Below are 24,731 nucleotides of genomic sequence, written 5' to 3' on the forward strand. Positions count from 1 at the left end.
GTCTAGTGTGTGGATTGTCTTTTGATGGAATATACTGGTCAGGTTTTTTTGCTATTCATTTACACTTAAAGAATATAACATGATTTTGGTCTTGGGGTAGCTACATCTTAGGAAGCAGCCGCTGTTTTGACCGAGTTATCAAAAACACCACACTGTGGAAGCAGAATTTACCGGTACATATACAACTTGATGGGAAGTGAGGTTGGGAGCCAAGGAACAAGCTAAACTTTTTTCATCATCACTCCATACTTTTCTCAAGTTGTGAGTTTTTTTTTTTTTTTTACGAAACTATTTGTCAGGACCTACTGCTTTAATTAAATGGGGGAAAAAATCCTGTATGTCCATCCTATGATCCTCTATCATATGTGTTTGATGTCCAGGTTCAAATGAATAAAACTGATCATTATTTAACTCTGGTAAAAGCATGCCCTTCCTGAGTAGCCTACCGCTTAGTAAAATCGCCTATTTTCTGTTTGATTAATGAATTGTTTTTACATGTTGATGGATGAGAACTTGTCAAGCAACTTTCACAATTACCATGACCATTCTCTGGCTCTGAATGTGTTATCAATTGACAAGAAATAAATTAAAAATGTGCACACTTGAATGATAGTAAAATCAAATGTCAAATGCAGGTAGTTTTTCTATGTTCTCTTTGAATGATTTCCCTGTGCAACCGCAGTTTACTGTGTACCTGTGATCAGTGGTTCAGATGCCCACTAATCATGCTCGTTTGTGATTCACTGCAATATGAAAGCATCATTTTAATTTTCACTGGTTACACTTTTAGAAACTCAGGACCTTGTCTATTGTTCAGTTTGTCTCAATGAGGACATCTAGGCCTACTTAACAGGTGAGTATGATTGGTCAGGTCATGTCTAGCAGCTCAACACTGGTTTGCACTTGTAATGCACAACAATGTGCAGAAAGGGTGGCCTAACCTATGTTTGAACACGTGTATTTGCACGTGTACCTAGCTGTGTAGGCAATCCCATACGTGTGTAAGCCTCAGAGGCATCTATTAAAGGTTTATGGCGATGAACAATGAGCTCTCTATTTGCTTCAGACTCAACGTCTCGATAGAAAGAAAACATCACAAACTTAGCTAATTAGTTTTTCAGTTATGAGACGTGCTCCACCTCCTCACTTTTTGCTGTGCCGCCAAACATCACCAGAAACCTAACAATTTAGTTTTTTTCCACTGTCTGCCACTGTAAAGCCTACCCCGTTTATCACTGCACAGGTTCCGGGTTGTAAACCAATACAGACCACACAAGCTTCCGTTTTGTCTTCAAAATAAAAGCACTACTAAATTCTTGTATGTTGGTGTGGTTATTTTCTTTACAATTATACAAAAGGTTTGATCTTCTAAGATAACGGAGACACGAGGCAAAAGCTCAGTTGCGTCTTTCTTTGACGCGTAATGAAATAGCCTATGTCTACAGTCGAGCTATTTGCACACAGGCTGATATCCACGTTTAACTGTCAACGTATTTCCCATTGTGCAGCTACATCTTGTGCAGACACCTGGAGTTGGGTCCTTCCTTATACAATTTCCTCTCAGGCCAGTTGTGTAATAAAATACAACTTCGACATGTTGCCCATCAAGCAAAAACACAGTTTTGTAAGTTCCTTCTTGTTGTGGCACGCTCGCTTGTCAGTCTTCCTCGTGTCGTGAGCATCGAGTGACTGCTGCTTGGATGGGCTTTTACTTTGGAGAAGGGCGTTTCTTGCACAGCCCCGTAGCCTAACCAGTGAAGATGGAAAAGAAAAGGTCATCTGCAGTTATATCACATCATACTCAGACTGAGTCGGCTGAGTGGGTAACAGTCGCGATGGGCTTTGCATGTGCCCGTTGCTTTGTGTCTTAGCCTTTTCCTCGCCGTCTCGTAGCCTAACATTGGCTTTCAATCGCGTTAAGAAAACAGATGTGCAGGAAGTCTGATGTCTGCTTATTGAGATTACAAATAGGGACCGAGGGGTGATAATTTTCTCGTCAGGATCGATCCAGCATTGTCGATGCAGATTCGCTCTCAATTGGACCAGGATTTGATCATTTCTCGGATGTGTGATAGCGGCTACAGTGTAACAGAGCAGCCGCTGTTTTGACCGGGTTATCAAAACTGTGGACTCTCATCACTAATTAGGAGGCACTATGGAGGCTGGTGCCGATAAATCAAAGATACCATGTGATGATGAGGCAGGTTTTACTCTGAAATCCTTGGATCTCAAAGCCATCGCCGAGAGGAGCGCGGACGCGGGGGCTCGCAGACCCACATGGAGCGGCCGGCTGGAGTTCATCCTGGCTTCGGTGGGCTACGCGGTGGGACTCGGCAACGTCTGGAGGTTTCCCTACCTCTGCTACAACAGCGGTGGAGGTGAGGCTGTCTGCAGAGTTCAAGGGTGCTGTTTTGTTTGTTTTTAAGATGTGTTGACCCATCAGTCTGCATCAGCTGGATAAAGCCATTGAAGAAGAAATTGTGTGTGTGTGTGGGGGGGGGGGGGGTTGCAGTTTAGTCAAGACATGTATAGGTTACGTTATTTTGGGTGTGACTGAAACCTGCTAGAGTGGTACAACCTGTGTTTAACCTCGGGTTAATAGCCTAACTTACCATACACACCTTTCATGAAACCTGACAATATTACCAGTGTAATTACCAGTGTCACGATTTTACTCTGTAACAATGACTCAGCAAAAAAACACAAACAAAAAACTGTCCTACAGTTGTCAGTTGTTGGTCTATAGCTTTACTTTCTAAATAAAAGACAGACAATTGAATCTGAAAATTGAATCAGTGGCCACATATCGGGTCTTACTGAAAATAGATACAAGATAGATCTGGTGTGAATTAAAAGGATTACAAAAGTCTATGATGTGTGCACAAATCCTGGTATTCTCCAAATTAGTTTCTATCAAGAGATGCCATCAGTTATTAGTGATTTACAAAGCATTATTTGACAATTCTTAACCAATTTCGAAGTCATCAGTAAACATTTGGAGGCAGGTGTGTCTTGGGCAATGACAGCAGCATTGCATACATTCTTAAAAGTCTAAATTTTCCATTCTTATCTTTCTTATTTAGGTGCCTTCCTGGTCCCTTATCTCATCATGGTGTTCCTGTGTGGCATTCCTCTGCTTTTCATGGAGTTTGCTATCGGGCAGTACACTCGTTTAGGGCCAGTGCATGCTCTTGCCAAAATTTGTCCTTTGTTAAAAGGTGAGTAGAGGGTGTGTTTTAACATTAACACACATTTTTTTCTGTTGGATGAGAAGACATTTACGCTTACCAAGTATGTGTATAAAATTATCTGGTTTTTCAGTAAAGTTCAATAGGTTCTCTGGGAATGAGAATTTATCTTTTTTTTCATTGACTCAATTTTTGAGATGAGGAACTGTACTAATTGAAAATCTAATAATGATTTTATACATATTTGGTACCATCCAATGTTGAAAAAATTACTACCTCAAATTAATTATTAACCATCAGTACCAGAAATCCTAGTTGAGCTAGCTCATTAGAGAGGGCTAGCTATCGGATTAGGATGATAAATGGTCTAAACAGTATGGTCCTATCAAATTCTGAATGTTTGACTTCATATGAGGCGGATACATCCCTTTTCATATAATAAAAAGTTAGAGAAAAATAAGACAGTCTGTGATTGTGTACCTACAAATTAAGTTTTACAGGCAGTAGCCTAATGACTGTTTGATCAAATGTAGTAGCTAATCAATAAATATCTTCTAATAGTTGGTTCATGTTAGTTGTAAGAAAACATTTGCTGCCCCCACGAATGTTTGGTTAATCAGGCAATGTGGTGTATGTGCTGATTCACAAATGAGTAAAGAAAGTAGATCCCCCTGTTTTCTAGCCTCGTAAACCAGCCTCTCGCGGAAGTGCATTTCATTTCATTCCGAGTAGTAGTAGTAGTAAACCTTTATTTTACCAGGCAAGAATTGCTAAGAATACATTCTTATTAAGGCAATGGCCTGGTAGGAGGTGAAAGACCTCCTAAGGGGAAGGGAGAGGGGGAGTATAACATTAAAATATAGACAATAAAAGCACATACAATAACAGTGACACAAAAGAAGAAAGACTAAAGACAATAAGCCAACGTAATGCAATGACATACCACAAAATGACAGTTAGTTTGACGTACAGTGACATACAACAAGTTATGTTGTAGGGTAGTTATGTTGAGTCTGGCCTCATCCCCATTCTAAGCGTTTGGACTGAAACCCTCAGAAGGCCGAGCCAATCAGCGTCGCCCGCTGTGATTGACACAGCACGTTGGCCAATCAGGGACCGACTGGTGCAAAGCCCCGTCACTACACCAACTTGCTGATTGGCTGAATGGGGTTGTCTGTCAACGCTACTACCAAAGATATTAAACCGTCTTTGCTACTACTCCCGCCCAGCTCCCGCCCACCCCAAACGCTTGCAGGGGGGATGAGGCCAGACTCTCCCGAGAAATGAAAAGAAATGCATTTCTGCGAGAGGCTGGTTTACGAGGCTACCTGTTTTCGAGTCATGAAGGGAATGCGGCCTGGAGAACATGTTAACTAAAAAACAACCTGAGAAGCAGGATTTACAGGTACACAACAACTTGATGGGAATTGAGGTTGGGTTCCAAGGAACAAGCTAAACTTTTTACATCATCCCCCCCATACATTGAAGGTTTTTCTCACATTGTGAGTTTTTTTTTAAAAAAAACAAAAAACTATTTGTCAGGACCTACTGCTTTAATGAAATGAAAACAAAAAATCCTGTACGTCTATCCCATGATCCTCTATCATATGTGTTTGATGTCCAGGTTCAAATGAATATTAAAACTGATCATTATTTAACTCTGGTAAAAGCATGCCCTTCCTGAGTAAGGCTTAGTAAAATCGCCTATTTTCTGTTTGATTAATGAATTGTTTTTACATGTTGATGGATGAGAACTTGTCAAGCAACTTTCACAATTACCATGATCAATGTCTTTTTTTGATTTCCTTATCTAATAGTACAATTGTACATTCTCTGGCTCTGAATGTGTTATTAATTGACAAGAAAGAAATTGAATTGGTTCGAACATGAACCAATATTTTTAAATTTTGCACACTTGAATGATAGTAAAATCAAATGTGGGTGACTGAAGGTGTGCTCTTACAGTCTACATGATTGGACACGAGTCAAACAAACTCATCTGTACTTTATCATTAACTGTAGAGAATGTTCAAGCTCTCATAAAAAATAAAACAGAGTATAAGCTAGATCAAGCATGTGAATAAACAAGGATGTGTCAGAGAGCACCGACAGTCACTTGGCAGCTCATTGAACAAGAGCCCAGCCATCAACAATCAATAATAATGGGTGTGACTTGAAATTTTCCTGTCTTGTTCTAACTGAAGATTTTTCTCCATAGTTTTCTTATCTCCTTAAAGACAGAGATTATCTACCCGGTCAAAACGTATGGGTCCGTCACTTGATTTATCGCTCATTTCTTCCTGGTTAATGCTCTGTGATAAACAAGGGCCAAAAGCAGGTAGTTTTTCTATATGTTCTTTTTGAATGATTTCCCTGTGCAACCCAAGTGCAGTTTACTGTGATGTACCTGTGATCAGTGGTTCAGAGATGCCCACTAATCATGCTTGTTTGTGATTCACTGCAATAAGCTTGATTGTAGCATATGAAAGCATCATTTTAATTTTCACTGGTTACACTTTCTGAAACTCAGGACCATGTTGATTGTTCAGTTTGTCTCAATGAGGACATCCATTTGACAGGTGAAGCATGAAAGGGTAACAAACAAAGAACTGGAAACAGAGGTGATTCCCTCCATCTTTCGTCCCCTGTGCCTTGTTATTGAGTGCAGCAGACTGATATGTTTTGGCAGTTGGAAATGAGGCATCACTGCACCACGTGGAGTGTGTCTGGTGTACCAGTGGAGCACTCGACCATGTAAGCTAGACACATAGACTGAAAGAGGCAAATAGGCAATAACAAAGGACGGAGTGCCCAACTTATATAGACAGTAGTTCTAGCTGATCCAGGAGCTCAGTGGTGGCTTCCCTTGGCTCTGCCATTATGTTGACACAGAGTTGTTTTTCATCCGCCTCTGCCTCCACTTTACCATATAGTGAGATTGGATCCAGTGGAGCATGGCATTCCAGTCTGTCCACAACAAGTAGAGAAAAGTGTTTTCAGGAAGCAAAGTTTTTATATACCTCTGAAAACAGCTAGTGTTTTGTTCCCTGATTAGAAAACAGACCTCATTTATTCCCACACATCCGAGATAACAAAGAGGGCAAAGAAAACACGACAGGTCAGGCACAGGAACAGAAACCTTTTGGAAAGATGCTCATTTGCTCTCCTGCTGAAAACAAGATGAAAATTTTGTTAGCATTGTCTGCTACGTGCATTTACTTTGCTTTAGCACAGGATTGGAAAACAGGAGAAAACAGCTAGCTTAAGTCCACATGAAGTAAACAGGGAAGTAAATTATTGAAGGGGTTACAGCGAGAGGTTTTATGGTGATTAAATAAACAAGACTATGTTCATTTGTGACTTTTAGTCACACTAAGTAGGGCTATCAATCTTCTAATCAATGTGCAAGACAGTAGATGAATGCATTTCTGAAAATGTTGCTCAATGTCATAAAACTACCGATCTCAGTACACACACACATTTCTTTTGTTGCGTCAGGTGCATCATAAGTATCTGTCATGTATTTAAAAGGGTTTAAACTTGTCCTAACTGATGTGCTAGTCTACCTGCTCGGCTTTTTAGCTGAGTCATTGTTCTGACTTCCCAGAGGAGATAACAAAGCAGAAATACACATATGGCAAACGCGGACAGACACACCCAAACCTCCTGAAACTTTACACTAAGCTAAGGGCAACAGGTGTTAAAAAGACTGAATAATTTACATCTGTTGGAGATCTGAGATCTCACCTTTGCCCACATTGGTCAAGAGCCTCTTGTATTCACCGGCCAAGTGACACAGAGGAATTTCTAATCCATGGATCAAGGAATTCCTTTTATCTGTGGCCACTGGCCGGGTTTGCTTGTCTTCATCTTGGCCACCACCACTGACCACAGGCTCTTCTGTGTTGTCTTTCTTTACCAAAAGCCTAGATTATTACAATAATTTGAACCTTTTGCCCAAATAATTGAGACATCATTGTAAAATATGGAGTTTGAGAGTGATTTCTTAACAGTTTTAAGAAGCCAGCTTTACAATTTCCTCCCCAGAAATGGCATGACTTCTGCAGAGCTGTATCTAAAATGTGTCTTTTCTTCCTTCACTGCGTGTCACTCTGCAGGTGTCGGTTTTGCAACAGTTGTTATCTCCTTTGTGTTCTCCACCTACTACAATGTGCTCATGAGCTGGGCACTTTTCTACCTCTTCAACTCTTTCGGAGCGACACTTCCCTGGAAATCCTGCAACAGCACTTGGAATGTCGTCGAAAACTGCTCCAGTGGTTTCCCTGGCAATGCCACCCACCTGCAGTCTGCCGGCCAACAGTTCTTTGAGTGAGAGGACTTCACTGTGTTTTTAATTATACTGTATTAATGGATTTACAGCATGTATATCACCCCTCTAGCTGTTTTCTTATCTCTATATCTCAGGTCTTGGAAAATTACATGCTTATTTTATGAGGTATTCCTCAGTCACTTCTGATCTAACATCACCTACAGAGTCAAAGTAGATCCGCATTGTTTTTGACTGTTAACACTCAATACAATATCCAATTAGGCTTGTTTTTCATCATCAAAATGAAATCATTTAGTCATGGATGTGTAACTTTAAAGAGAAATGCCTCTAAAAAGTGTTGTTTTTTTGTGAAACAGTAATGGGAATCATTGATATTTGTATTTCACTCTTATTTTTCCATTTCTTTAGTCACAGGCTCCTGGAGAAAACCAGTGGCATTGAAGTTGCTGGTGGCCTTCGCTGGGAACTCTTTGGTTATCTCCTCATTGCTTGGGTCGTTGTGTATTTATGCATATTTAAAGGAGTCAAATCCACTGGCAAGGTCAGTATAATGCTGCTTTTCTACAAAATCTGTTTGGGTAATTGAGATTATATTTTTTTGTGAGATGGTCCTAGGCTCTGATTTCTTTGTTCTCCTTTAATATTTTGTCTCCATGAGATAAAGACAAGGAGCTTTAGAGGTTTCAGGAATATAGTGTGCAATGTTATGTCTGTAGGTCATTGTTTTCTTTGATTGAGATCTGAAAATAATAGGGTTGTAATCCTGAAAAGTGTTACAAAACACCTTTTTATTATGCCATGGTCAACACAGTAATTTGTAGTTCTGAGGAAGTAGTGCCATATCACATGATCACTTCTCGTTTTTCTCTGTGTCACACAGGTTGTGTATTTCACTGCTATATTTCCGTACTTCATCCTGTTTGCCCTGCTCATCAATAATGTGCAGCTCCCTGGAGCTAAAAAAGGGATCCTCTTCTTTGTGACACCTGTCTGGAAAAGACTGTTTGAAGTGAAGGTGAGGTTAACGAATGAGTAACAGACAAATGTAGGCTAATCCTTAAGACCTCGGTTACACATCTGTGCCACAAAGTAGAAACAAACCATCACATCTTCAGGAAAAAAATAATCCTTATCACAAACACAAGTGATTGATAAACTATATCAATTCCATATTTGAGTTGACTGTAACTGAAACAAGAGGTAAATAAATGCAAGTATCAGTCAAACTCAGCAAGAACAGCAAGAGAAAAAAAACGTGGATCCAGGCAGGAGGGTCAGAACGTGACAACAAACAGTCAAATTATTCCATGTATAACTTTGGAGATTTGACTGAAGATTTTAGAGTCAAATTAGTGAAAGTTTCCCTTTGATATTATGTGAGATCCAGAGCTGGAATCTGTAATGTGAATTAAAGAAGACTTGGTTGACTTTGGAGGAAAATATTTTGTTCATGTAGGATCCCACAGCACAGGGTTAAAAAAGGCTGATCAAGAAAATCTTGTCTTTCAAACCACTTTCAGTGAAACTGCTAAAATGAATGTTCATGCTCTCCTTTGTTCCCATCACAGGTTTGGGTTCATGCGGCGGCCCAGGTCTTTAACTCCCTTGGAATAGCATTTGGCTCCATGATTTCAATGGCGAGCTACAACAACTACAGCAACAACATTCTCAGGTAAAGACCGGAGGTTTGTGTGTCTTTGTAAAACTGGTTGTCTGTATTTATTTATACAGCAAGACAAACACTATGGGCTTATCTGTTTAATCATCACACACTTCAAATACAACAGACTGATGGCAATACACCTCTGAACGACACCACCATGCAAATAGAGCAGGTATGACACAAAATTAAATATCAGGCTACTGTTTTTGTTTAGATCAAGAGGAGAGGTGAAAGGGAGCAGAGGGTGTTTAAATATAGCATCCAGTGTGCACCAATGTAGGCCTCAGCTTCTCCGTTAGACATAGAAAACACTTAAAACAGGAATCCTGGTGATGAAATGGCTGTTTCATATCAAGAATCAATAACTTTGCTTCCTGAGTTTATCAGAAAATACAACCGGACTGTGATGGTTCATTTTAAACTCTTTCTTTCCCAGGGATACGTTGATTGTGACATTTACCAACTGCTTCACAAGTATCCTGGCAGGCTTTGTGATCTTCTCAGCCATTGGCTACATGGCTCATATACATCACCTCCCAGTGGAAAACATTGCCACAGATGGTGAGCATCAAGCCCGAACCACAGCATGACAATAACATAGCTTTGTTTGATTGTAAGCATGTAAATAATGAAAAAGATTCATGGACCTCATGTCTGATATGGTACACTGTATCTGCCAGAAGTGGAATGGACTTATAAATAGATCAGCTCTAATGTTGAGTCTAGTTGTTTTTATTTTGGATCCTCATGGGAGCTTTTTCCCCTGCCTTTTATGGTGCAACAAAAAAGAAATTTAAAGATGTGCATGTCTAAACTGGGCAACTTCACTTCACTTCTGGACAGAATAGTGGAAAACCTACAATTTCTTAAGGCGACACTCCAGATTTTACACATGGAGTTCACTTGTCACGAGAAGCACCACTCAGCTTATAAAAGCAGTTATATAATGTCTTATATAAAGAGGAGTTTTCCAAAGTATGAAAAAATAATTTTTAACAGAAATTATAGGAAATGCAGGGTTAAGTCTGTCTCTTGTGAATGTCCAACTTTATGAATCATGAATTGCATTCACAAATAGCTGTAACTTGAACACATTTCTGTACTGTGTTTGTACTACGGTGACTTATAACTTGCTTCACCAAAGCTTGCAGATGTCTGGGTCAGTAGGGGAGGGGAGTGGGGCACTTCTTTGAATGGAGTGAACAAAGACATTTTTTTTCTGAAGTGACTCAGTGTTTAAATCCTAAATCAACAGGAGCTTTGTAATTTTGCTGATGCATGTGCTCGGCCTCTGGGTCAATCTAAATCCCGTGAAGTGATCATTACACTGTATCTTTGTCTTGAATCACACTGAATTCTCTGATCCTTTCTTGCTGACAGCTGGAAATCTGTTTGATTTGACTGTGTTGCAGAGACAACATAGAGATTCCTGAATTATTTACAATGAAAAGGTATTATGTGCACCATCCTCCTGCAGTCTTTACACCAAGGGTTATTTATACATTCAACAAATAAGATACAACTTATTAGTCAGTTAGGGTTAGGGTAGAGCTTTAGAGATACCGGTAGGTGGACAGATCCAGACCAGCTGTAAAATCCTCCAGACCTGTAGCTCAGCTATTGGAATCAACACAGTCTGTGTATGTATTTGCATCCCGCTGTGTAAAACAAACAGCTCCTCTGTATCGTCTTTTCAGGTCCTGGTTTAGTGTTTGTCGTGTACCCTGAAGTCCTCTCCACCATGCCCGTCTACCAGCTGTGGGCCCCTCTGTTCTTCTTTATGCTGCTGTGTCTGGGCCTGGACAGTCAGGTAAACATCTCCACATCTCACATGAGAGTGTGATGAAGGCGGAGGACATCTGTGAAGATGAAGCCAAGCGCTGCTGCTGGAAATTTGAATTTGTTTTTTATTTTGTTTTTTGCCACAAATGTGGGATTTTGCACATTTGTGTGCGCACTGGAAACTGAGGTCAGATAGTTTTTGTTTTCCCATGACTTTAGTTTAGTCAGGAGCTGTGTACACATGGGGAAACAGGCCAAAATGACTTTTTCCATTACTCGACTAATGTAGGCAAAACAATGACAGAAGACTCTTTGCGCATTCAGACTCAGTGTTCCTCTGTAATTGTTTGTTTTTTGTCTGTGAATTTATTATAAAACAGATTATTTAGGAGGCTTATGTGAATCAAGCAGAACTGACTGTTCTGCAAGTCTGCATCAGAATTACTGTGGTTATTTCACATTCTCTTTCACTTTCGTTACTAAATATACTGTTTGTATTTGTAGCAAACAATCAGTATATGTTTTAGCCAGTTCTTTGCATAATTGCATCACAAACAGAGATGGAAGAATGTGTAACTTACTCATTTCACAAAATTACCAATTCCTCTTATTGACTCTGGATGTGTTTTGTCTTTGCTGCAGTTTGCAACAGTTGAAGTCGCTGTGACCTTCATCAAAGACGAGTTTGGTCCCAAAGTTCTACATTTCCTAAAAAGAGAGGAGTTGCTTGCCCTGGCTGTGTGCCTCGTCTGCTTTGTCCTGGGGATTCCTCACATTACTAAGGTAGGGAAGACCGGCATGGTTGGAACACTTTTTGTCCCAGCTCCTATAACTTGCAGAGGGTTCATGGTAGGGCTCTGAAATTATGACACAAGGTCCCCTCATTTGTCCTCTACAAATAGCAATGCCTTAAATTTCTCAAAGTACGGGTGCATCTCAATAAATTAGAATATCCTGGAAAAGTTCATTTATTTCAATAGTTCAATTCAAAAAGTGAAACTAATATCTGATATAGATCCATGGCACACAGACTGAAATATTCCATGTCTTTATTTCGTTTAATTGTAATGATTATGGCTTACATTTAATGAAAAAAAAAATAGAATACATCATAATAATTGTAATTTTTCACACAGCCATGCAAATTCACATGCACAATCGGGGTGGTGATGCTACAACCATCCCCGGTTTCCCCTACAACAAGAGACAAAAAAAGGCCACTACATGTGGCAACAGTTACAACAGCAGTTGTTGTTATTTCAGTCTTTTCCTTTATCTGTCTCTTCTGCTTTCTGCACAGGGAGGAATCTACGTATTTCAGCTGATGGACCACTACACTGCCGTGGTTTCCCTCGTGTTCTTGGCTTTCTTTGAAGTTGTGGCCGTTTGCTGGATCTTTGGTAAGATCGACAAAACGTTCAAAAGTTCAAACCCACCTATCCTGTTTGCAGGGTAAACACTGTAGACCTTTCCCCCCCGGGACTTTTTTTTGCAGATTAATTATTAAACTGAACACTAAACATGTTTGATTTGTAAAACATAAGAAAATCAGTATGAATGATGTATGGCCATTGTCTTTTTCCATCAGGTGTTCCACGAATCTCCTTAATGGTCAAAAGGATGCTGGGAAACATGCCAAACTTCTACTTTCGTATATGTTGGCTGTTGCTCTGTCCTATGTTGGTGCTGGTAAGCTTTTAACTGTCCCAATACAATATACACTGGTCCTCAATTATTGCCCAGGATTCGTATTAAATAGTATTGCACAAGTACAATGATATTTATAATGAAAGCTGTAACTTTTGTCTTCACAGTGCATTTTGATTTCTAGCCTTATCCAGTACACTCCTGTTAAGTATGGGAAGTACTCTTATCCACTGTGGGCTGAGTGGGGGGGGTGGGGAGTTTCACTGGTGTCTGTAGTGTGGATCCCACTTGGTGCTATTCATGAGATCTACAACAACAAAGGCTCATTTCTTCAGGTGAGTGCAGCACTAAATATTCAGTTTGCAGAAGAATGCAAGAAGAATGATAACGCTAACATACTCAGCAGGTATGACTTGTTTACCAAGTTCACTATCTTAGTTAAGTATGTCAACGTTAACATTGGATTGTATGTAAACGTTTAACACAAGAGCAATTTATGTAATCCATTAGTTGTAGCTAAATTCATGGAAATCCACGTGACAGAGACCACTGAAGTCAATTTGCATCTTCCTCTGGGGACCATGTACAGTATGTTTCATGGCAATCCATCCAGTAACTACTGAGATATTTCAGTATTGACCAAAGTTGTGAACTGATCAACCAACAGACCAATGCAGCTACTGTGCACAAAATATTTGAGAGGAGAGTGTTATGGGCAGAGATAGATCAAATAGAAGAGAGATTATTTCAATAATTTCAGTATAAATAAATAATATTCTTGAATATATTTTTTGCAATCTCAGTTCATTGGGAATAGCTGAGCTCGTTTTACTTACTTTATTCTGTCTTAACCTCTCTGTTGGAACATGTGCTTGCCTTGAACATACTGTACCACAGTTTTCTGTTTAGGTTGGTTTTCTGAAACTTTGCCTTCTCTACTCCTCAGAGGCTTAAAACAGCTATGACTCCTACAATAGACCTTGATGCTGAGGATCCTTTGCCGGAAAAACAGAACCTGGACCCGGTGTGTGAAGCCTTTCTTACTTGAGTGGCACGACCAAAGATAAAACCACGGCCACATCTGTGCATCTGTACGTATTTGTGATACAGTTCAAATTTTAATGAAGGTGTGTCAGATGTGATGTTTAGAACTGTAGGCCTATTCACAAGTCTATAGTTTTTATCTCATAAAATTTTGATTCCAACTTGTTTGTTCTGCCAAAGAACAAAATCTTCACCGCATCTGTATCTTTATCTCAAGGAAATTTAAATTGAACGCAACTGGACTTGGTTATTTGTCTAGGAAGACGTTTCACCTCTCATCCAAGAGGCTTCATCAGTTCATGTTCGCATCTGACCAGGCTGAGACTGGTCCAGTTGCGTTCAGTTTACATTTCCTTGAGATAACTATGACCTGGACAAATGAGAATATTCACAGGCTAATCTGTATCTTTACTGCACTCAACCCTCCTATTCTCTTCAGTTGACTTCCTCATGAAAATATCCATGGCACTTTGTAAAAGGTGTATAATTACATTCTGAGATTATGCATCCCAACCTAGGTTAATCTAATTTAACTTAATTTAATGTAATTTAATTATGAGTGATCAAGTTCACTCTTTAAGATATGCAGGTGTCCAGGTCCAACCAAAGACTAAAATTTAAATCATTATTGCCGGGGGGTCGGTCAATCTGTTAAAATGTCTGGTGTATGCTGTGATGTTTTCTCTTGCAATGTGTGATAAATGTCAGTGAGTTTTAGTGTAGTATAAGAGTGCATTCAGAAGCTTGTGGAATGTTTTAATAGGGTATATGTAAGGTTTAAGGCATTTAAATACCACAGACTTTGATCAAATTCATAATACCGTGCCGTTCTGTAGTTTAATGCATCATTTAGGTAGTCTCCATACTCGTAATGTTGAGAGACATTAAAAGACCTAATGTCAGGAACACAGAGCCTGGCGGACACAAATGCAGGCAGGCAATTCTCAAGGTTGTTTATTCAGTCCAAGGGTCAAAATCCAGAAAGGCAATCAGACAGGCAGAGGTGGGGCAGCTCTTTCCTGCATGTCATTCCCCCTCTCTGCCTCCGCATTTCCCGTCTCTCTCTCGACTGTGCTATCGATTAAAGGCAATAAAAAGCCCCCCCAAAAAAAGACAGGCAGAAGTACAAAATCAGTCATGCTTAGACACGGGGACATAGATGAAACGCTGGAATGCTGCTCTATAGGAGACGAGACAATCTGGCACTGACACCGGGGAGTACTGTTACACAGACACATAGCAGAGACATAGCAGGGAAGGGATAACGAGACACAGGTGAAACACATAAGTGTGGTGACGTTTAATCACACGGGGAACAGGAAGTGAAGAGACAAGACTTACTATCAAAATAAAACAGGAAACTGACACATGGCAGACCCTGACATTATGATCACCGGCGGGAACAGCCCAGTGAAAAACAATGCAGTGTGTAAATACCAGGAGCTACACTGGATACCTACTACTGGATAAATACAGGTCACAATTCACCACATTATTTACTTAACAATTCCCTTTAACACTGGTTATCTGCCTGGTGTTGAGCCCAAACGTCACTGTTCTATATGTTACACTCCGTTTTAGCACAGCTGCTTTGTTACATACCTAAATATTTTTTATTGAATGATTTGCATGAACTGCCTTAGTGCACTTAGTTTTGACCTTTGAGATTCTAAAACATTTTTACTGAAACTGGACACATCCCGTGTGTCTGAACCTAAACAGGAGCAAGCTGCAAATAATTCCTTTTTTTGTTTGTTTAGTTTTTTCACTTTTGTGCTAAGATATTATTTTTAGAACATGATTTCCATAACTTTCAAGTGCATCAACCCCATTCACGTTACTTGAAAACCATAACCACACATAAGCAGAGGATCTAAAAAAAACCATCAGCAAGCATAATGAACTCCAGACAAATATAATCTTTGTTCAAATCATAGATATCATTCTTCAGAAAGATTAATTTGACTATCTGCTATGTTCACTTCCCTCAATAGTAGAGTTAATGAACAATGTGGTCATGGCAGTAGGTTAATGTTAAACCCATGTGTTCAGAGCTCAGATGCAAAAATGTGAGACAGTGCTTGCTTTTCAAGGGATGATTCAGTCCATATGACGTCATTTGACATTATTTTTTAACTATCTTGACGCAGGTAACTCAAAAAAGTTCTAGAGTTTAAAAGTGGTGCCTTTGATCTACTGCCATAAAGCTGAATTGGGCTAATGAAGGTAGATAATCCTCAAGAGGGCATCATTTATCTGGTAATCTGGTGACTCTCCATTCAGTTTTGCTCTCTATTATATAAAACCTACAGTGAATCACTGACTGTTTAATCTCACACTTCTTAAGAAAGAAATATGTCAAAAAGTTAACTTAGGTGAAAATGTAATTTATTTGGCTTCAAGATTTAACCTCGATTTTGTATTGCGATGTTAAGTGATGCTGTAGTGAAGATTGACTTAATATCTCTGAGGACGACTTTGAGTTAGATTGAACCAGATCTTTGAAAATCTAAATTATGTCCAACACTGTAAGTAAGTGTTGCAACTGTAAAACTTTGGGGTAATATGTAATGTAGATTAACTACCTCAACTGGAAATGACCAGAGGAGATGTGTGTGTAAAAGGTAAAGTCACAGTTTCATGTGAGATTGTCTAAAAGGTTGTCCCCTGCTCTATGGTACTTTCTTAGCCTTTTCTGTCTTACTTAGCTTATCAAACAAACCCTCACTGCAGTGTGCCTTTTATTCCAAAGTACTGTAAAGAAGCTCTGACAGCAGATGCTTAGAACATCTGGATACGATTTTTGAATGACTTAAGGAACAATTTCAGATGTTTCTCAACAAAGATGTATACATGTAACATGCTGCCACTCCAATTTTGTATTTGTTCCATATTTGTGTAAGAAAATAACCTGTAGGTTGAGAATATAATTAATCTGGGGCTTAAACGTTCTTTCTTTGAAGATCGAGAAGCATTGCAGACGAGAAGAAATCAATGTTACCTGCCTCAAGTGCCTCTTTATTTTAATCTTTTATTTTCAGATAATCTATATTTGATAAGACAACCAAAACATTTATTTAAGTTGCATATTGTATATGTTGCTATTGTGAGCTGCATTTTTTTTCTTTGTCATGAAATGCATTAGCTGTTTTAAATGTGCAAAGATGATTTAGAGGCACAAAAATAGGTCACTCTTAATTGGATTTTTGATACTGATACTAAATACCAAGCGAAATGGGCTATTAACATAATGATGCTTTTAAAAGAAGTGCATACATAATCTTGTTTAGAAATGTACAAAGTCTTGAAAAATGTTGGACAGTTTTCACTTGAACCAAACTTCCTATGAGTTCACTGATAGATATTAGCCCCTCTCTGGCTGAACTCATAATCATAAATCAAAAAGTTTGGCTGAATGAAAACCTGCGTTCTCAGTTTGAAACAGGATTGCTTGTTGCACAGGTCAGTTATTCTCTCATAACAAACAAGCACAATCTCAAACTTGTCACTCAATACCATTGTGTAATGTGATACAGTTACATGTTATCGCACTGTATGTTACATGAGTACATTCATTATGCTGTAACAGTGATGATACTAATCTGACTTTATGCAATACAACCATATATATAGATATATATGAAGACAGATTTTCTTTTATATCCAGTCTTTCTCGTGGTTTTATGTTTTGTTTGTTAAACAAAGTATTTCTTTTCTTTACCAAATGCAATGTTGATTTTTCATATCAGTGCCTATGTGTTCAATTTTCATACTATTTTCATCATACTCCTACAACATAATGGTCTGAGGTATCAAACATTCAGTCAAATAAAAAGCCTTAATTTTGTCTGGTGTGTGGCATATTATTTGGATCTTATGGGTTACAGCTGCACAGAGGCACTGGGTGGCACTATAGCAGCAGAGAATGAAAAGGGGGAGCCATGAAATCTTTGCATAACTGAACTGCCTCCGTCTCTTCTACTTCAATCAATACCAAGCCTCATTCAGTTGGATCCAAGTCTGAGACCATTCTGCTCTGTCTTAGCCTTTTAGACCCCATGGTACATTTTAAATAAATGCTTATTTCAGTGATGATTTCCAGTTTTCAATAGTTTAGTTGCAGTAACGCTCAGATTTGATAACAAACATATTCCAGCCTCACAATGTTGTTTTTAATTGTTATTTTAATGCAGAAAATGTCAAATACGACGACTGTGCCTCTAAATGTTACATAACTACAGTGAGCATGTGAGTATGATTTGCTGGGACTGAAGTACAGGAATAGCTATTGTTAATGCCAGTCATGTAGTAAGACTTAAACTGCCTACCAGCACCTTCAGTCCATATATTTTCAGAATGAAGGACTCCATTGGGAACTGAACCATATCTCCCTGTGTAACTGGTTCTGTGGTCACTACACCGAGCTGCAGAGGGACAGCACGGCTGAATGCAGTACATTAAGAGGCTTGGAAGTTAATTAGACCCTTGTCATAGAGTGCTGCAGCTGTGCCCGTAGCAGAACTGTACGTTAATCAATACTTCCTGCTTTCCTCATGACAGAACGTATCATCGGCACTAAATTAGCGCTGGAAGCACCATTTGATCAATAGCCATAGACAGTGCAGCCCAAGGGGCAGTAAAAAAAACTGGGCAAACATGGCGAGGGGAAGCCTTGGAGAGCCTGATCTCTCAACGGAGGGAGAGATAGGTTGCTGTCTAACTTCTGTTGTGGGGTGTGCAGACATTTATCTGTGCCAGGCAGAGTTCAAGAAGCAGCTGCGCCTCATGTTGGAGCTGTTTCAGATCTTGTCTGACCTTTCTTGTGCAGAAGTAAATTGTGCAGTGGGCCAGGAAATCCACTTGGTGCAAGATCATCCCTGCTCCACACTCTGTAATAACTGTTCCCCAAGTGTGTTGCCTGTCAACACACTTGAAATTTCACTTGAGACTATTTAAGGTTTTACTTCATCTCTACTCAATAGTTCCCCTCTTGTTTTTTTGTTTTTTTGCAGCATGCCGTGTGAGGGCAAGAGGATCCCATCTGTTTTAATTTAAGTGAGCAGAACTTGTGTGTGCGTGTGTGAAAATGATTAAGTAAAGGAAGTAGAGATCAAGGTTGACTACTGCTACTGGTCAAGGGTGTGTGTATGGTACCACAGTATTAGCCACTCCACTCTATCATAATAAAACAACAGCAGTTTTTTTTTATTCTTTGTCTTCTATAGACAAACTCACGATGTCACAACTGTGAGAAGGATGTCACCAATATAACTTGTATTTGAACTGCCATTTTGGTGAATTTTACCATGCAGATTCTGCACACAGTGACTTGGAAAGCCAATCTGAAAAAAGTGAATGAATGATCATTTTGAGGAACAGATAGACCTTAGTCAAGTTTATTTTTAACAGGTGGTGATTAATTCAAACCAAGCCTGGACGTAACCTCTGACCAAGGAGGGATCAATTATTGATAACATATCGCCAATGGAGGCATAATGGACTCATTTCTAAGGGTGGGAGGGCAATGAGATGGTGTCAATTTTGCCAATAATCTTATTGACAGAAATATTCACAGATTTAAACCATTGAAGGGCAGTACCAGAGAGGCCGACCTGTTTAAAAGTTTTGAGTGATCGAGCAGCGCTTTGATCCAGTAGCACAAGGACTGTAAGCTTGTTTAAGTCCAAATTGTTTAGTTCAGTTACAAAAGTTCATTAACAATTTTCAATAGCGCAGTCTACTATGGTTCATCCTAAATCCAGATTGAAATTTCTCAAAGATGGAATGGTTTTTCTAAGTTTTTCTAAAATTTTGCTTAAAAATGGCAAGTTGGACACTGGTCTGTAGTTATTAAGAACATGAGAATCCAAATTGTTCCTCTTCAGAAGGGGTCTCACTGCTGTTTTAAGGGCAGCAGGGAAAGTGCCTGTCTGAAGGGAACAATTCACAATATTTAAGAGCTCAATTTCAAAGAATCCATAAAACTTTTTAAAAAGATATCTGGTGTTTTGACTGTACAGTTGAGTTTATAAAAATAAAACTTTGGATCTATATTTAAAAATACTCTTTTCAACTTACTATTTAATGCTAGTATTTGGCCTGACAGTATCTCAGATGCAGATATTATTCTTGTGCTACTCTCCGGCAATCCTTACTGCGTGAGTTACATCATGGCTCTGCTTTGATATTTGCTTCTTCTTTTATTTTTTCTACTCTACGTAACTCGTCAAAAATATGGGTACAAGTGGAATTGAATTCTGTGACCAGTTCATCTGAGCCCAAACCAGCAGGGTAGCAGATCTTTAATGAGAGCAGAAGAGAATACAGCTGATATATGCCTGGCAGTGAGAGGGGTAATAGCTTCCTAGCAAACTAGGTTAAGGCATCTGGGAGGGGAAAGAGATTGAAATCATGATGGGCCAATGATCACATAAACAGATGTTATTCATTTGGATAAAAGATATTCCTTTATTCGTCCCATCATGAGGAAGTTCACACATGGGGAAATGTACATTGGGAAAGTATATAATCATTCATTTTCTGATGATTTAATTTTTCACTATGCACCTTGAACTGATTCTTAATATGTGGTTATGCCATAATTGTTTAATTTGTTTAATTATGTTTGTTTGAGACTCCAAAATTTGTAGACATACATTTGTGCCTAATGTTTTTCAAAAAGTGTGAATCGTGTTACTTCCTTGTGGTTGCTGACAAAGTGCATTTGCAGAGGCCCTTCACTGCATCTGGAGTGCTTGATATAGATCCGCTCCATTTTGTGGTTTATTTGATGTGCATTTAGCTGTGCCGTCTCCAGGGAGATGAGACACATCTGGGCAGTCGAGTGGTGGCAGTAACCTATAGACACGCAGTTCAAAAACATGAAAAACAAAAGTTCAAAGGTTTACATTTACATTGCAAAGGAAGCGAACTGCTGGCCCCTTGATTCGCACAGATTTTCTTGTATGCTCAGCCACTGCAGAGGTTTGACATGATGGCAGACTTTATATCTAATGCTTACAGGATTTGTCCAGTGTGTCTGTGTAAGCATATTTGTTTATTTTGTATTTCAAGCCATTAAAATGCTAATGAGTATATCTTGCCAACTATTCATATCCTGATAAGAGCTTTTTAAGGCTTGGATGCTGCAGTGTGCCCCTACTGCACAGTTGCCTTTGTTTAATGAGGATTTTTTTTAAAGCTTTCTTTCTGGCTGTCTGGGATGTGCATAACAAGTCTGTCCCTAAATAGAGCTCACCTCCTGCTGGTAATGAGGCCACAGCTCACGGCATTAGTTGGCCTTTCTCCCAAATAAGAAATGCTATTACGCTTATAGAGTCAGTTTTCTTTTCAAGGAACAGAAAGGACAGCACATCTTTCCTGGCGATTTATTTTCCCTATCCAAAGGTTTCCCCCAAGCCACCAAATTTAACTTGCAAACTAATTGGCAATAAATCAGCTAAATATCAGCGAGAGCTAACCAATACATCAATGCAACAGTTAAATGACTGAGATATTTGAAGAGAATGTTTTGAAATATGTTCTGATGTGTGACTTATGGTAGATGTTATGTTAGTGATGTTGTTCATTTACATACAGTACAGACATAAGACATAGAGCATGCCTTCAAAAAGTCCCATGATTGAACTCGAGGCTGAATGTGACCGACTTTGGAGTCATGTGGTTTTGGTACAGATCTCACTTAAAATGCATGGACTCCACAGCCCTAGAATTGATAGCTTGCCAAATAATGGTATCTGTATGGAGAGGATGTCTTGCTTTGTGCACCCGGCAGAGCTTCTGCTCATTCAGTGGAACTTCTGATGAAGAAATGCTTTGGATTTTGAATGAGGCTGGAATAGATGTTGTAGGTGTAGGCATGTATGAGGGTGTTATTACCACAATAAAGAATATATTTTCGCCATGTCTCTTTGGATGCAGGAATAAACACCCTCCATCATGCTCGTCTAATGAGGTTGCACAGGAATTCCAATATATCTGGTCTGCTTCCATAAAGCTGACAGGGAATTGAATATGGCCCTGAGTAGTCCAGTAATTTTAGGCCAAAAAAGGTGTCAACGTTAAACAAATTGCAACAGAAGCAAACTCAACTGATTTTGTATCCTCAACATGTCCTGAGTGAGGGAAAAAAAGCCCCGAAGAATCCCATTAGGGGAAAGTTTTGAAAAACACCCAAATATATCCCATTTATACGCATATAAAAAAAAAAATTCACGTGAATAGGGTAAAATTTGTAACCTTTAGATATCTCCATGAAAATGACTGAGTTGATTACTTACATTAAGACAAACAAAAAATGTATTACAAGTTTTTTGAAATTATTTGTTAACACGAGCAAATTTGCATAAATCTGCATAAATTTGCATAAATTCCACCGTTTTGACGGCACATGTATATATGAAGTTGCTGTGGTGGTACCGGCATGAAAATTGGAATGAGTTGACTCCATCGGTCAACCGACAAGTTGACCACTTTAAATTTCAAGATGACTGCAATTTTTCAAGACAGCCACATCCTTAGTAGAGCAGGTATGACATGCTCCGACTCTATTAATGCTCATTGGTTCCATTCCTTAAGTTTTTTTTACTGTAATATGTTAACAAGATTGAACAAGACATTTTCACCTGCTCTACCCAATGTTTAGATCAGGTGCTGTATGTATGCAAATTAGCCATACGTAATTGGATTATGCACTGTTGGCTCATGTCATACCTGCTCTACTAAGGATGTGGCTGTCTTGAAAAATCAACCAAAACGTGGCCATAGCAGTGTATTTCAGTTTCTGCGAATCAGGGGATTTTACAGTCATCTTGAAATTTAAAGTGGTTTCGTGTTGGTTGACCGATGTAGTCAACTCACTCCAGTTTTCATGCCGGTACCACCACAGCAACTTCATATATACATGTGCCGTCAAAACGGTGCAATTTATGCACATTTATACACATTTATGCACATTTGCTCATGTTAACAAAGAATTTCAAAAAACTTGTAATACATTTTTTGTTTGTCTCAATGTAAGTAATCAACTCAGTAATTTTCATGGAGATATCTAAAGGTTAAAAATTTTACCCTATTCATGTGAAAAAAATGTTTTATATGCGTATAAATGGGATATGTTTGGGTGTTTTTCGAAACTTTCCCCTAATGGGATTCTTCGGGGCTTTTCTTCCCTCACTCAGGACATGCTGAGGATACAAAATCAGTTGAGTTTGCTTCTGTTGCAATTTGTTTAACCTTTTCTCATAAAATGACTGGACTATGAGGTTCATGAGGCTTCTGCAGCCTTCTGCTGCAACCCTATTGGCTTGAGAATGGCTTTGTGTGTGTGCTTTCATCCAATTTAAATGGATTTTCCTATAGTTCAATCTAACTTGTTGGTTTCCCCTTGCATTCCTGCAAATATATATATTTAAAATAGAATTAGTTTGCAGACTGACATTAACTTCTTTGTTGAGTTTTGATTTTGCTTCAAGTGTAATAAACTACACAGAAAAACACTTTGATTACTCAACTAATTTGTATCATTCTCATAATAACACTAATATGCCTTAGGTTTAAGTGTATGCTTATAGTCATTGAGATTATTTTTGTTTAACTCAGAGATCATCCTCCTGATTTGTGATATAAGGACATCTAATCTCGTAGTGATGACGGTTCCCAGCTTGCTCTGCCTTCGCTGCATGAACACGACTGTTGTCTGCTGCTCATAATCTCCACACACCATAGAGCTTGTTAAGGCACTGTGCAGATGGCTGGTTTGCTTTTCCAAGTAAAACATGCTTTTTATTGTCGCAGCTCTCTCAAGACAGGGTAAACGCAATAGGGTCCAAGCATTTACCTCTGTAGGACACCTCAGGAAACTACTTCAGTCTGCATTCAGACTGCAGGCAAAAGTGGCCCAAATCAGATTTTTTTTTAGGGGTCAAGTCAAGTGACCAGGTCAAATTTCAGGTCAAAGTAGTGTGAACACTCGACACTCAACTCTAGCCCAGATCATCAAACCAGATTCAGACCACTTCCGTATGTGGTCCTGAATCAGACCCAGATCTGATATGTTTCCAATGCAACCCCAGTGTGAACAACTAAGGCGGATTTAATGCGACTTTTACATCACTTTATATAATCTCTTTACAACACAATTTTGCTGTTCACATCACTGTCCCACCACTCCTGGATGTGGAGACGAAGCCAGGAGGACTTTGTGCCAGATGCGGAGATGAAGTGCAGGTTACTTCAAGGCCTAGTCTTAACTGCAGCAACCCACATTCAAATCTGACCTGCACCCTAGCCTACTTTCCTCAAGCTGTCAGAAGACATAAATAATAGCTTCAAAATATATTTACAAGTACTGCAACACGACCAACATTAGCTTTAAAAGCTCCTTATTTGCAATTTCAGTATCAAACTTGCTCTGGCTGTAGGAACTTTTTTTTTTTTTTTTTACTTCTATATACCGCAATTCTGTATAGAAATCCACATGCTAACAGCTAGCCCCTGCCAGGCTGGCCAGCTTTGCCTCTCAGCAAGACTGATAATTAAACTGCTGTTCATGCTAACATTGGCTTTGTAACAATAACAAAACCTACAACCAATGAGAACCAAAATGAATACTAACCCAGTTTTTTGAGTGTTGGGCTTGATCCATTCAGCATATTGTATGTGCAGGCATGTGTTACCCACATGTGTCAAACAAAGGTTGATGTTGATTCCTGCTGATTGATTTTCATTGTTAGAGTGTGAGCATAGACCGAAAAAAAAAGACAGTTCAGTTAACTTTCTTTTTGAGGTCATCTGAACTTATTTCTGGTGACAGTGGCAGGAAAAGACAGAAGTGAAGGAGGATGTCACGGAGACGAATTGCACCATGAAGTGGGTCAACTCTCCTGGGCATGCTCAGAATGGATGATGGTGACACAACTGAGCTGCCATTTGACATCTCCTAAAATCTATCTATATATATTTTTTGTTCAGTGTTAATAAACAGCTGACACACTGAAACTGTAATGTGAGTGCTCAAAACAAAAACACTGACTTTTACCCATTACTGGGAGTAAGATCTAAGATTAAGGTGACAAATCAGAAGTTGGTAATTAGA

At 39.1% G+C, this 24,731-nt stretch overlaps 1 protein-coding gene across 1 annotated transcript; it reads left to right on the forward strand.

Moving 5' to 3' along the window:
• Positions 1–1,714: 1,714 nt before the first annotated feature.
• Positions 1,715–17,391, forward strand: LOC310991998 (sodium- and chloride-dependent GABA transporter ine). Its single transcript, XM_083979947.1, has 13 exons — positions 1,715–2,378; positions 3,084–3,218; positions 7,307–7,517; positions 7,888–8,020; positions 8,360–8,494; positions 9,048–9,151; positions 9,579–9,703; positions 10,840–10,952; positions 11,567–11,707; positions 12,225–12,324; positions 12,513–12,613; positions 12,739–12,906; positions 13,518–17,391. The coding sequence occupies exons 1-13, from the start codon at positions 2,156–2,158 to the stop codon at positions 13,617–13,619; spliced, it is 1,791 nt and encodes a 596-aa protein (XP_083836073.1). The 5' UTR covers positions 1,715–2,155; the 3' UTR covers positions 13,620–17,391.
• Positions 17,392–24,731: the final 7,340 nt, after the last annotated feature.

The sequence above is a fragment of the Trachurus trachurus genome (genome assembly GCF_905171665.1).
Source record: "Trachurus trachurus genome assembly, chromosome: 9".
Lineage (NCBI taxonomy): Eukaryota > Metazoa > Chordata > Actinopteri > Carangiformes > Carangidae > Trachurus > Trachurus trachurus.